The sequence below is a fragment of the Haliaeetus albicilla genome, chromosome 10 (genome assembly GCF_947461875.1).
Source record: "Haliaeetus albicilla chromosome 10, bHalAlb1.1, whole genome shotgun sequence".
NCBI lineage: Eukaryota > Metazoa > Chordata > Aves > Accipitriformes > Accipitridae > Haliaeetus > Haliaeetus albicilla.
Window position 1 is genome coordinate 3877358 of NC_091492.1, and position 13784 is coordinate 3891141.

The window sequence follows — 13784 nt, forward strand, 5'->3', positions numbered from 1 at the left end:
TTCAGGGCTTTTGTTCTCTAAACAATCTGTTCTTTTAAGACACTTAAAAAGATTCAGACTCTATAGTAAGTCATAGAATCATTTGATCATTGATCAACCCTTTGATCATTCTGTTCCATCTTCTGAACTCTCTCTTGCATAACAAATGCTTCATGGTAGAATGTTCACCTCTCCTGGCCTGAACAAACTGTGTAGCAGTCTCTTCCATCCAACTATCCAATAATGGTGAAAAATACAGAAAGCAAAGCAGAGGAAAATGTTAAATGTAAAGGCAAAGCAGCCTATGGCCTCAACAACTTCTACAAAAAAATACTATACCTTATATGACCACCAAAAATATCCGTAATTGGGGTCTGAACAAAGTCAGCCTGTCGAGTGACTGATGATTTGTTGCGAGGTCCTACTTGCTCCCATTCATCCTCACTGCCTTCCCCTTGTTCATCTTGCTCCTCTTCTTCATGAACAGGCTGAGCCTCAGGGCCATTGGAAACTGAGAGTTCTTAAAGTGAAGAAGAAAAAAACCATATTGGTATTTTACAAAGAAAACATGTATACAGATAAAGAATTTGAAAGGCAAAAAAATCCAATTCAAATAATTTTCAGATGATAAAATGTTCTCATAGTTCATGTATTTGAGAAAGTAAATGAGAACAAGTATATTCCAGGCTCACTCACAGCTGGACATATCCATGCATTAACACAATACAGCTCACTGATGACTGTATGTAAACAAATGTAGTTTTCTAGCAAAGTTTGATATATTTTTAGTAGCAAATTTATGGGGTAGAAAATTAGAAGTCAAGTGTTATTCTGGAAACATAATTATGCCATTATTAAATACAACTCCTTTTCTGCACAGATATTTTACAGGGAACCCAAGGCTTAGCAAATATTTTCTTTGCAAGTGCCAAAGTCAGGAGGCTATAAACTGCACACAGCTAAAGAACAAAATATGAAATGATCATTTTATATCATAAAGAATTTACTCTACTAATGAGAAATTGGGTAACTAGTGATCTTAATTCTATGAAGACTAAGCATTTTGTTTCATTTTTAATAGGGGACCCAAACATAAAGCCACTGTAAAATAAAATGGCATTTTATTCTGCATAAATTCTAATACTTCTTCCAAAGAAAATTTTTCTCCAATTTCGTCAATAAGAATTTTAAAATAAGTTGGTATGTTTTGTTTTATATTAGATAGAAATTAGCCATTAGTCTAGAAGTTTCTAGTTCAAAAAAAGATCTTAACAGTGGCTTAAAGATCAGTGAAAAAAACACACCGATGTATTTTTGAACTACCATGGAGAGAGCCAAAACCCCAGTAAACAACTGACATTGCAGGTATTATGAATGGCAGACAAACGTACCTATGCTTAAGACAAGACTAGTCAGCTTGAGTTCGCCTCAAATAATGCTCAGTTGAGCTCAGTAAAAATTTGCAATACAGAAATTCGTTGTTCAGGAGGACCAAGTGTATGACTTATTATTATTGTCATTCAGAGTATTTACAGAATGATAATGCTTTTCCAAATCCCAGTAACACTTCAGATCATTCATAAATTGAACAGAATGGACTCATTTTATCCTTCGGACACATTTTAACAAAAGATTATTTGTTAATGTCTTTTGAGTCCCCTAAAACATGGCACTCTATCCCCATCTCAACATCTACTCCAAACATTACTCTGTATTACAGAATCACCACAACAAAAGGAGAATATTTGAAAGAAATTAAGTTTTCTACAAAAAAAAAATCCACTAACTTTCATTATGTGGAGAGAGAAGTTTCTTTAGGGTCAGCATTTCTTCATGTAGTCCATTGAGGATAAATCCCAAGTATTCTTCAGCATCTTCTTGCCTGCCCTGAATAAAATGTTTTTTTTCAATTATTATATGACATTTTCATGTTTTCATTTTAACAGAAGGTTAATGACATTGAACATCTAGCTTTCTCCTGTAAATTTACCAACTCAATAGTTGGTAAAATAGCGAAGTTGTAAAATTAAATAAAGTGTAAATTTTACTATAACAACCCCTCATTAACCTGCCATAAGCAGTAAGTACACACATAAGCTTGACCTGGAAACAAGCATTTCTGCATTCTTCTCAATACAAGTTCAATTTAACATCCAAGTTGGTAATTTTTTTGTTTGTTTTTTGGTGTTTTTTTTTTTTAGCTATTTCTTTTAAAAGTAATATTAAAAAAAAGTAATATTTAAAGTTGCTGTCAAACCAAGGCCAAATCAAAAGATGGTTTGAACTATTATATTTTCTTTAAATTAAAACTAAACGTGAAATAGTATTTTGAAGTCTCTGTGGACCTTCAACCATTCCAAGCTGAATCCCAAGCAGAAATGAACTACTGCTCATTTCTTAAATATAAATCAATAGGTACCTTCTCTATAAAAAGAGATATTCCATTCCAATAGTAATTTATTATTCTGACATATCGAACTGCCAAACTTGTAATTAACATCTTCCTATAATTTAAGTCCCAAGACAGTCTGGTTTCATTACAATGAACTATCAACTAGTTGATTTTAGTGGTATTTAGGCACAGAACCTGATGTATGGCTTTATATTGTTTTAATGACAGTTACTGCCTTGCAATGCAATTACAGAAGTCAAAGATTTGTAAGTCACACCTTTTCTGACAGACTTGACTTTATAACCGTCAAAAGTCTATAAATGTATGTAGGTTCAAAGGCAGCTCCTGGTCGGATGTCTCTCACAATTTTATCACCTAAAGCTGCAAGGCAAAAAAGAAGTACATATAAATAACAATACATAGAAGTTTTTCTACATTATACCTTAACACTCTCGTCACACATCACTACATTTTGGAATCCAAAATTATTTTTTATTAATAGTCTTATTACAATTTTAGTGACTCAAGCTCAGAATTCATAAGATACAACTCTCTTATCTGTACACATTTTTTTAAAAACATCTTATGTCACCCTACATAGACTTACAGATGGTCTGGAAAAGTTAGTACTCTTTTTATAGTCAACACTCCGAAGATGAGCAAAAATATCAATAACCATCATAAAAGAATAATTCTATTTAAATTTTTGTACTACTTTTGTACTCAAAGAACACTTCCTTAAGTCTTTTATATATTTGTAATTCTAATAGATCACTTTTCCTCACTGCAGAGGAAAAACAAAAAAACAAACAAGGAACAGTTTGACAGAATGTTCAACCTAGTGGCAATACAAGGCCTCAGAAACCATATTTGAAAACTACACAATACAATAAAATGACCTAGAAGTATAATAAGTTGCATAAGACAGTAAGAGTTGTTTTACAGAAACAAAACTTAAGCAGCAAACCACAGAAATGTCTGAACTGTTTGGAAATCACTGGAACAACCAGCTCCTTGTGATATTTTCTTATAATGTTACATAAACACATTCCTGAAACTGTTCTTATTTCTATAAGTTTTTAATACAACAGATTTGGTTCAGAGATTAAAAAAATGAAACCTACAAGATAATTTATTTGCATCAAAAAACCCCATTCTATTCCTCACTACATAATCATCACCAATCCTAAACACGTGTTAGCAAGACCCATACACTTCTGAAGTTTTCACACTGAAATAGTGCATAGGATAGGGAGGAATTAAAAGCCATGATAACATGCCTGCAGGCAATCTCTAACTGTTAGAGAGATCTATTATGGCCCCATTTTGTTCCAAACAAAAGTGAATGTTTAGTATTTAAGGAAAAGTGATAGAATCAAGCAAGTTGATAAACCAAACAGCTAGGAATATGTAAGGAAGGAAACGGAGTAAAATACAGTGAATATCAAATGATTTTGTTACAAAGGGCATGTTCTTAGAAGACATCTTAACATTTAAGCTAATCTTCAACAAAAACTATTCTTACTGCACTTGTACATTTGGTCTACCAAATAAAAGAAAAAATTTAAGGTGCAAAACCTATGACTTCTTGACATGAATCACCAGTAAGAAAACACATAACACTGACAGAAAAGCAATAACAAACTTTTAAAGATATCAAGAAACGCCAAAAGTCCAAAGAGCTATGAAGGGGATCAAGCACCAGTATTTAAAGGTCTTAAGTACATCACACAATGCAGATCCTTACCACAAAGCCTTCTTATCATGATTTTAAGACTTTTCTCCCTCTATTACCACTCACCTTGTTTTGCTTTAGGAGGTACAGGCATATTAGTGAACTCATTCATTAAACGAACACTGAAACAGAATGGAAGGAACAACTAGACATGAGCAGCAAGTTAAGACTTAGAAGGACAAATAATAAAATTAGATCATTGTCATTACTGACCGCCAAAAAAAAAACCAAATCAAAGAATATCATAATAAGTCTGAGTAAAGTTCACACAAAAATTAACCTGATCATTCCCAATGAAACCAAGGTGTTAGGTTAGTTCTTGCAGCTCTCACGGTTCAGTTTTGCATATTAAACACTATTTAAAACTGATCTTCCTCAGGCAACAGGAACTATCTTCCTTGACTAGTCAAGCAATTGTAAAATACCAAGTTCATTATAAAAACCATGTATCACCAAAAAAACCCACAAAAGAAGACTTCTGGATACATATCAACTTTCAACAATTGCAGTAAACAATCATTTGTTAGATATTTCTGAATGAGCTTAGTCAGATCACAGATTTTATATTTTTTTTAACAAGCTACTTACAAACTGTCTATCATTGGTGTTGAGGTACACGGCCGCTGTGATTTTGAATACATTGGAATGGACTTCATTAAATGATACATTGGAGGGCAAGCAACCAAGGCTTGCAGGGTCTATGCAGTGGCATTAAGGAAATATTCAGAAAATGTAATCTGCATGTTAACCAAATATTCAATTATATTTAAAATTACATGCAAAACAAAGCTAACTCTTTATTACGTAGACCAATCCAATAACTAAATTGGAACAGATGGATGGACTTTTATCTTAACATTAACTAATAATGTACAGAAGTTATACCAAAAAAAATCCTGGCATCTTGTAACATGCAGTGATTTCACTGGCACTTCAATAATGTCAAAAACTTTAATTAAGGGGAAAGGAAACAATTTAGTCCAGGAGCAGGAGAGGAAAAGAACCTTCATAGGAAAGACTTCATAAAATTAACAATTTGAAAATTGGCAAGTGATAACCTGTAACATGCTTTCTGAAAAGAATGGAAGAAGCCAGCTGACAGACTTCAAGTTAAAGGTGATGATTCACCCCCATAACCAAACCAAACCAAAAAAAACCCGCTGTGATGTGAAACATTCTGCAGTGTAAGGAAGAGTTTGGAGTAACCAGTAAAACTACAGCCTACTTTGGGAGAAAATACTTTAAAAACATCAAAGTTTGTGCTACTCAGCAAGAACAGTGAACAGAGGAAATGTATTAAAAGACTGGAGAGGCAGTGAAATGACATAAAAGGCAGCAACCTCTACAGCTAGAGAGATATATTAACTTGGTCCCTGCAGTGTGCAAAAATTGAGTAACAAATTCCCATGTAACGTTTTAAGACTGAAAAAATGGGAGCTAATACATACAATCACATGAGTGCAGAACTGGTTATGTGAGATAAAAGCTGATGTTTAAAGCACGATTGCTGGTCTGGAAATGCTCTACTAGGTTCTGCAATGATCAGTCTTGAAATTGGTCGTAATATTTTTCACTAGCAGTTAAAGTATCCTAATTGTCACTTCCAGTGAGCCATTGTTAACATAAGTGATAGAGATACATTAATAAAAAAATTATTATTGATAAAATTATCATAAGACAGCACTGAAAAAGGAAGATTTCTGTTACCCAAGGTACAAGTTACTTTTGCAGGGGAATACAATTCTAATAAACATTAAGAGTGAGCTAATCTTCCATCCCTTTGTAAAAGGGTTATTTTAAACACCACATTTACACAGTTGATATGATAGCAACAGCCTGCTCAACAGAAAACCAAATGATCCACTTACCAAATCGCCAAAACAAAGCCTAAGAGTAAGAACAGTTGACTTAAAGTACAAAAGAGCAATAACCACTTAAATTGACGCGCAAAGAGTCATGAGTAAACATAACCAGAAATTACAAGGTTTTCAGTCATGAGGAAAACCTTCCATGAGGAAGTTAACAGTTCCGAAGTATTTTGACAGAGATAACAGAAACAAATTGTAAACAAGATTGTGCAACCAACTGCAGGGGAACCCTGGACACATGGTTCAATGATCCAAAATACCCCTAGATTTCTAGATGCTACCCTTAAACATTTTAACCACAGTAGTAGGATATGGGAAGACAAACACTTTTATAAAATACTTACCAGAATAATCCAGAAAAACTTTGACAGATATAATATACAAATTTTAACTTAAATGTATTAATTTTTTCCAAGGTAAGGATACAGCATTGATGTAGCACCAGTTTCCTTTGTTGATCAGCCCTCGCGGTTGCAAAGACACTGGTTTATGTATTAGTCTTACATTTTCCAGTATTTCTGCAGAATGAGAAACAGTAAATTGAGCATCAACAAAATGCACACGCTAACCATCAAAACAAATATCTGTTGATGCGTTACAAAATATTTCAAATCAATTAACAAGATTCCCAGAAACTTCAGCAAATAATTTGTGCTCCATTTAAACACTGCTCATATTTCAAATCAGACATATTTCTGCAACCAAAGACATCCCGGAATTTGGGTCACAAGGATGCTGGTACAAAAACTAATCATTGTAATTTCAAAACTGAGATGACCTATTTGTTTTTAGTTCTCCTAAAACCAGATACTTTTATTTATATAGGTATAAAAATATCATTAGCTATAATCCCTTGCCACCAATTATATGAAGTATTTCCCAAATTCTTCTGCTTTGAAGAGAGATGAAGCTGATACAGCAGTCTCAATTTTCAAGTTTCAACACTATCTTACAACAAAAGTACCTTAGTGCAAACAGGACAGACAGATGTTAACATGGTCTTTGGAACAGTATGTTTTATTTACTGGTTTAAGACTTTCAAAATCTACAAGGTAACAGGCTTAGACAATATAATGTGTACTGTTTTCCTGCTTTCAAAAACTTCAGCAATGGCCTGAGTTTAAAAATTAGAAACCACTGTACATAAATAAGTCTGTCTCAGTTATGAAACTGAGAGCAACAGGGGAAAGATTTTCCAGGAAGTCTGACCTGTTATTTAGGTACCTAAATAAAAACTGTTTAAGGAAAATATTGGATCTGCTATATTTTAAATTTGCAAAATAAGGACAAGAGGTATACCAGACAGAGTAAAACATGCAAATAAACATAGCAATTGTCTACCAAGGAGGTTATTTATTTTTACAATAAATGTGAGAGCCTCTAAAGCCCTTATATGCTACACTACATAAACTTAGTCCTTCTAGTGAACAACTCAAACTTCTATCTAAACAGACAAGATAACATGACATAGGTGGAAAAGCAGCGGCACAAAGCCATGACTAAGCAGAGGAGGTGGCAGAACTGCAAACAAAATCCATGTCCTTCTACTTGCAAACTATCTCTTTACCGATAAGATCATATTTCCTGATGACACCACCAGTTCTAACCAAATAAAAACATGCCAAAAAATAGAAAATATTTAAATCAGTCTTCCATTACATAAAAAACCTGACACCTGAAAGGGCAGACAGCAAAAAGCTGTAAAAAGGGAAGACATCAGCCCCTAGCACAGATTCAGGTGAAAATTCTTCTGCAAGTGTTGAAACGTATTTGTTATTAAATTATTAATGCTCAAGTATTTCAGAATATATTGTTAAAGCAGTTAAGTTTGAAACGTGTTGTGCATGCATACAATCTTTTTGTTAATATAACTAGGATATTGGATAACTAATAACTATAACTAGGAAAATTAGGATAAAAATTATGAAAAAGGTATTTATTTTTAATGTCTATCAGTAACTTTTTAGGTTAACTATTTTTCCCCATTTTTGTATCATACTAAATAAAAATGTTATTAGGACCTTTAGCATCCTCTTGTGGTCATAAAACTGCTTTGTAAACAATGTCTAGAGCAATTACAGCAAGTTTTGTTTCTTTCAACAAAGAATTATTTTTGTGTACAGCAATTACATTCAATACCACATTTTCATCTCACATCTAACATTTACACAATAACTAAAGGAACTTTTAACAAGAGTATCAGAAGAAAAAAAAAAAACCACAGCTTACAACCATGAGAAAACCTTCTTAAAATTTCAAAGCCTGTTATAAAGCACATGTCACTAACCAGAAAGAATTCACATTCGCTTTGGTGGATACTGACTTGTGAAACATAGCCTTGATTTGAAAACATATCTATCTAGAATAATATTATCATATTTAGAAATTTCTGTTGGTAAAGAGAAAACATTTTGCTAAAGTTCATTCACCAGGTGGGGTTATTACAAATACCTGTCACATTTTTTTTAATTAAAAAAAAATTCCCTAATCAATGCAAGTCCAAAGTTTAACAAAAGAGAAACCATGTGGATATGGTCTCCATGCTGAAGAGATATGCGTTACAAGTCAGCAATTTAACGCTTAGCTTGAGACTATTATTTGGCAAATATCACATATGTCACTCACATCTTCCTTCATATCCAGACAATGATAAAAAAATGCCAGGACAACACTGCTAGATAACCCTACACAAAATCAGTTTATGCAAGAATGCATTTTGATAGTACAACAGGATAACTTTCTGAAGTTGTTTATAAAAAAGCCCAAATCTTGCTTGCCTCCCTGCCACAATTACTTCCTCTAGTGCTTACCTAGCTTTATTAGTAAGAAAAATTTTTCTACTATGTAACATTGAAACACCTTTGTTACAAATTAAGTAATTCTTGTCTTGTTCACTACAGTCTTGGGAGAGCAGTGACTTGTCATCTTCTTTATGAATTTGTTTTATGTATTTGAAGTTACATCCATGACGACTCCAACAATCTCATCCAAGACAAAGTAAATAGAAATTTCCATGTTTGCCAAGAGTATGGTTTTCAAGTCTTACTTCTGTTTTTGCTGCTGCACTATTACATCTTCCTTCAGAAGTAATTCCCAAAGACTAGCATTTTCATTGAGTCCCCAACAGCAACAACAGAATTATAGTTATCTTCCGTCTTTTCCATGTAAATTGGTATTAACACACAGGGGAAAAAAACTTTGTCGTCTTCAGCTTTACTACAGATGCTTATCAATTCCCTAGAACTTACAGATCCTTTTATTCTCTAATACTATTACCAACCATTTATTCTTTGTACTGTATGCTTGCATTTAATTTCTGTTCTGGTATATCCTTCCATACTTGCATTTACTGGATTCCCCCCCTCCTAATTTAAAATCATTCCAGATTTATTCAGATCTTAAATGTTTGTGTTCTTCAATTCATCTGAAATTCTGCCTGCTGTTAACATATTTTACGTGCACTGTTAATTCCACCATCATCCACAATGAAAACACTGCAAGAAAACATGACTCAGAAAATCTTTTTAGATTCTCCCATTGAAATTTTTCCTAAAATTACCAAGAACAGTTAAAAGACTACTCAGAGAACAGCTAGTTTTCCAATCACTTATTTCCCTAGTTACTTAGAACATTACATAAGGCATTATTAACTATTATCAGGTTATGCATCAGAGGGTAGTAACTGTGAAACATGGCAAGTGAAGCCTGGAAGAGAACCTTATTTTTTACAAATATGGACTATTTATAACCTTACTGTCCCTTAGAAATAAATTATTACAATGTTTGTCCTAGCATCTAAATTAGGCTAAGGTGTATAATTAGTACAGTTATCCCTTTCTAAATATGCAAGTGCTGTACCTTACTTCTCTACCATTCTGATGCTATCTGCCTTGAGTTTTGCCAAATAGACATCAATGGCTCACAGTTTGCCTCAGAAGTTCGTTTAACTGGTTCACTAGTAGTGCCAGTAAAGCTCACCATGCATCTTACCCACTTGCTAAAATCAACTCTTTGGTATTTTTTTCTCAAGATTAACATGAAATTTCTTTGTCTGTTCTATTTATCTTCTAGTCCTGATCTTCATCTCCTTATCTTATGTAGCTTTTGTTTAAATTTGAGGACTAAGAAACCACAGGCCTTTTCAGTTGAATCAAGTAGCATTAAACAATTTTCAAGGTGCCTGTGAATTGTTAACCTCCCTTGTAAGAACTGGTGAAATTACGGCACTAACCAGTAAATTGTCCCTGGAAACGTAACTTATCTTCTTGTGTCCTGAGCAGCTGTTCTAAATAAAAACCGTACAGAAAAGCCTCAGAACTCCAACATCAAGTCAGAAGATTTGCTAATTTTGCTTGCTAAACTCGAGATACTTTAGGTCTAGATTTTACCTGTGTTTAGCACCCTACGGCACTTGTGGTCAAAAATTCATTCCCATTGGCACGAGTTGAAACTGGTGAATTCCCAGCAAATCCAACAACAGGATCTCAACTCAGCCACACAGAAAACAAGGAACACAATCAGCAGCTACCTATGAAAAACATACAGGATTGCTATATACCCTTATACAATGATGTTAACCTAGGCAAAAGATTTGAAATTAAATATGTACAGAACAGAGCAAATTATCTGTCTGGAAACCATAAATTGAAACTCATGTAACACATTTTTGAGTGTGGGGGTATGAACAAAGCACTAATGTACCCATTTTACAAACAGGACAGAGAACATTAAAAAAAGAACAGACAATGAAGTCACCTTTTTCCACAGAGCACAGCACTGATTACACGGCATTCAGATCCTCAAGTAAATGTTTTATACTGAAATCAGTAGCATCTGAATTACAGGAATTGCAGCAATATAACTCCTACCTAAATCAGCTACAATGAGAAGATGAATTCCTTTTCACTGAAAAAGGATCTATACTCAGACTGTTCCTCTGCAAAACCAGCTAGCTAATAGTGAAGGTGCAGAAGAAAACTGTATAAAAATTACATTGCTATTTCAATACATTAAAGACAAAATAAAAAGCTCTGCTCCCACCTGGTGGCAAAAAATAGTATGGAAACAGTAAAAGTCTAGAAAGTTAACTTAAAGCTGAAGCAACTTGGACAAGAGGAAAAAAAAAACCTCTTCATCTATGGCAAGCAGTTCTAGCTTTATGATTGTCACAAAATAGTTTTAAGTTAAAATTCACTACCAAATGATAGCTTAAGATTCTAAGAGTACAACAAACTCCACATGTATGGGTTCATACAAACCATAATCACCTGCTTATACATTTTTTTTTTAATACAGTCAACTGCATTTGTAACACCTAAGTAAAAATACGCAGAAATATAAATTATTCTGACAGCTTTCCTCTCAATAATTTTAAGTAGTGAAACCATTACTGAGTAAGGAGGGGATGAGAGGCAGGCATATACTTCTGGGTATTCTCCAGGTCAGCTTCTGGTTACAGTAAAAAATTTTGACTTGAACCTGTCACACACAAAACACTATTGTACTTGTAAATTAGCTTGTAGCATAAGTAGCAGGATTTGGTACAAGCCTTTTCACATACAGACTATTTCACAGATTTAAAAAAAATTCTTTTTCTTCCAACACTCACCAGTCAGTGACACAAAATGCAACCAACTGGATATTCTTCTTCATGTTTTCTAACTGAATCTGCAAAAACGATCTCATGCACATTCTAGCATTTCTCATTAGAACCACAAATATGACAGGACCAACTGTCAAAGCCCTTACGTTATGCACTGCCTTTCCTGATGTACCCTCTGGACAGTTCCTTGTGGTTATTCTTGATTAGGCAATAGCTAGCATTGTTTCTGAATAAAATAATATTGTTTATAATGGTGAAGGATAATTCTTCAAAATTTGAAAGACAAACCTCTCAAACAGCAAATCAGTAAATATAAAATCTATTTCCTGAATTAGAATTTCTGAAGCAAGACCTATTTAGACATTACACTTAAGGTACTGTAAGCGTCCAGAAATTTCAGCTACTTTGGCATAAATATATCAATGCTCTTCCCTTCTTGTATCAGAAGGCATTACAAGATTGTAAATACTGGATAACATAACACACCATTTTCAGAACAAACTTTTCTAACATAATTCTCCTTATTACAATAGCACACAGCTGAATGCAACCAGCCTATTTAAAAATCACAGATCACTTAAAAATATTGTTTGACAAGTAGCAATAGTTTTACCACATCTGGGATAATGACACGGTAACATCCTGTTGGAATGTCTACTCGGGGGATACAAAACTAGCTTATTTAAATTACATCTTCCATAGCAGTGTTTGAACAGTCATCTCATTAAGAACATTAACAGAGGAATCTTCTCTATCAATACAGCACGCTCCTGTTTACAAGCAGAGTTAATACCCTTCCAGTGTAACATCCACTCGTGTGTATTAACTATACCTGCAATCTTTATGGCTACAGGATCCTCTGAAACTGGAACAGGTCCCTCTTTGACTTCAACCTGTTTTTCAGGGACCAGAGTAGATGTGGCAGGAGGGGTATACTTAGTCTCAACATAGACCACAGATGTGGAAGCAGAGGGCTTGGAATTGTGAAAAAGACTAGCCCACGATTTTGCAGGCTGATTAACAGGGACTGATCCTGCAACCGGGACTGTTGCCTCAGTAGTAGGTGAAGCTTCCTCAGGCTTAGCTTGGTCTGAGTCAGTGCTTTCCACAGTGTGCAATTCTACCCCATTGGCAGCTGTGTCCTCACCAGAGGATTCAAGTGTTTGTCCATTAGTAACGCCAAGATTTTCAGTAGTATCAGTACCAGCATAAGACTGTACAACAGCTGTCCTTAAAGGGCTATCTCTGCCAGTCTCTGAGGGGATGCAAAACTGTTCAGAATTAGTAACACGGCATACCTCAGGCTGCCCTGCAGTCCTGGTATTGTCTAGTGTGCTAGAAACAGAATCATCAGAGACGGCTTCATTAACGAAGTCCACAGAGTTGTCCGGGCTGTTGCAAGTCCTTGGTGTGGCCAGGGAGGGTATATCTCCCGTCAGTTCCGTATCCTCCGTGCTTATACTGTTTAGTCCCGATGAATTTGCATGGCCATTTACAAGAGCTTCTGTGGGAGCAATGCCATCGCTGACATCTTCCAAGTAACTGTAGTATCCAGGGGGTCTTTTTTTCTTCTTTTTACGCTCCCTTTGCCCAAGGCCTCCAGACAAGCCATCATTTTCAGCGTTAGAACCGCTGTCCAAAGCAAGGGTTGGATCAGTGAACTGGCAGTCAATGGAATTGTAGTTTGTTTCACCGAGAGTATCATCAGGGGTTTTCTGAGCAGGTGCACAACTGAGAATGAATTCTGGAGCCTGAGGATTCAGAGTACTTGAAATACTGTAGTCGGTGTTATTTAGTACAGATGACTGTGTCTCAATAACTTCATTAACACCAAATTCAATCCTCTGATACTCTTCCCCTGAAAAAGCAAAAGCAAACCTAAGTTAGTGAATGACATCTAATCAAAAAGGTACAAAATCAAGAAAAAAAATCCCTGTATTTTCCTGCAACTCAGAAAACAAACTACATTCCCTCAAACAAAAATAATTCTTATTCTCTATCTCAATCCTGAAGGCTATTTCAAAACGTCATTTTCTTAAAGACAACAGAGTACGATTCAGGTTTTCTTAAACAGAGTATGTAATTTTCCAAATCACTGCACACTTCCTGCAAATAACACCTATTAAATTCACCTATTAAAAAACCCCATTAAAGCTCAATGACTTTAGCAATATTCTGCATTAATTTAATTACTGGATAATTGCATAT

The 13784-nt window shown here is 34.6% G+C and overlaps 1 protein-coding gene across 1 annotated transcript in view; it reads right to left on the bottom strand.

Moving 5' to 3' along the window:
• The window catches only part of USP10 (ubiquitin specific peptidase 10), a 56448-nt gene that overhangs the window by 13634 nt on the left and 29030 nt on the right, over positions 1-13784 (bottom strand). The window contains exons 4-10 of the mRNA XM_069793351.1: positions 12409-13434; positions 6401-6492; positions 4695-4804; positions 4173-4228; positions 2649-2752; positions 1767-1866; positions 319-499 (exon numbers count right to left, since the gene is read on the bottom strand). Of these exons, the coding sequence (XP_069649452.1) occupies positions 319-499; positions 1767-1866; positions 2649-2752; positions 4173-4228; positions 4695-4804; positions 6401-6492; positions 12409-13434 (1669 nt within the window). The remainder of the gene's footprint in view (positions 1-318; positions 500-1766; positions 1867-2648; positions 2753-4172; positions 4229-4694; positions 4805-6400; positions 6493-12408; positions 13435-13784) is intronic.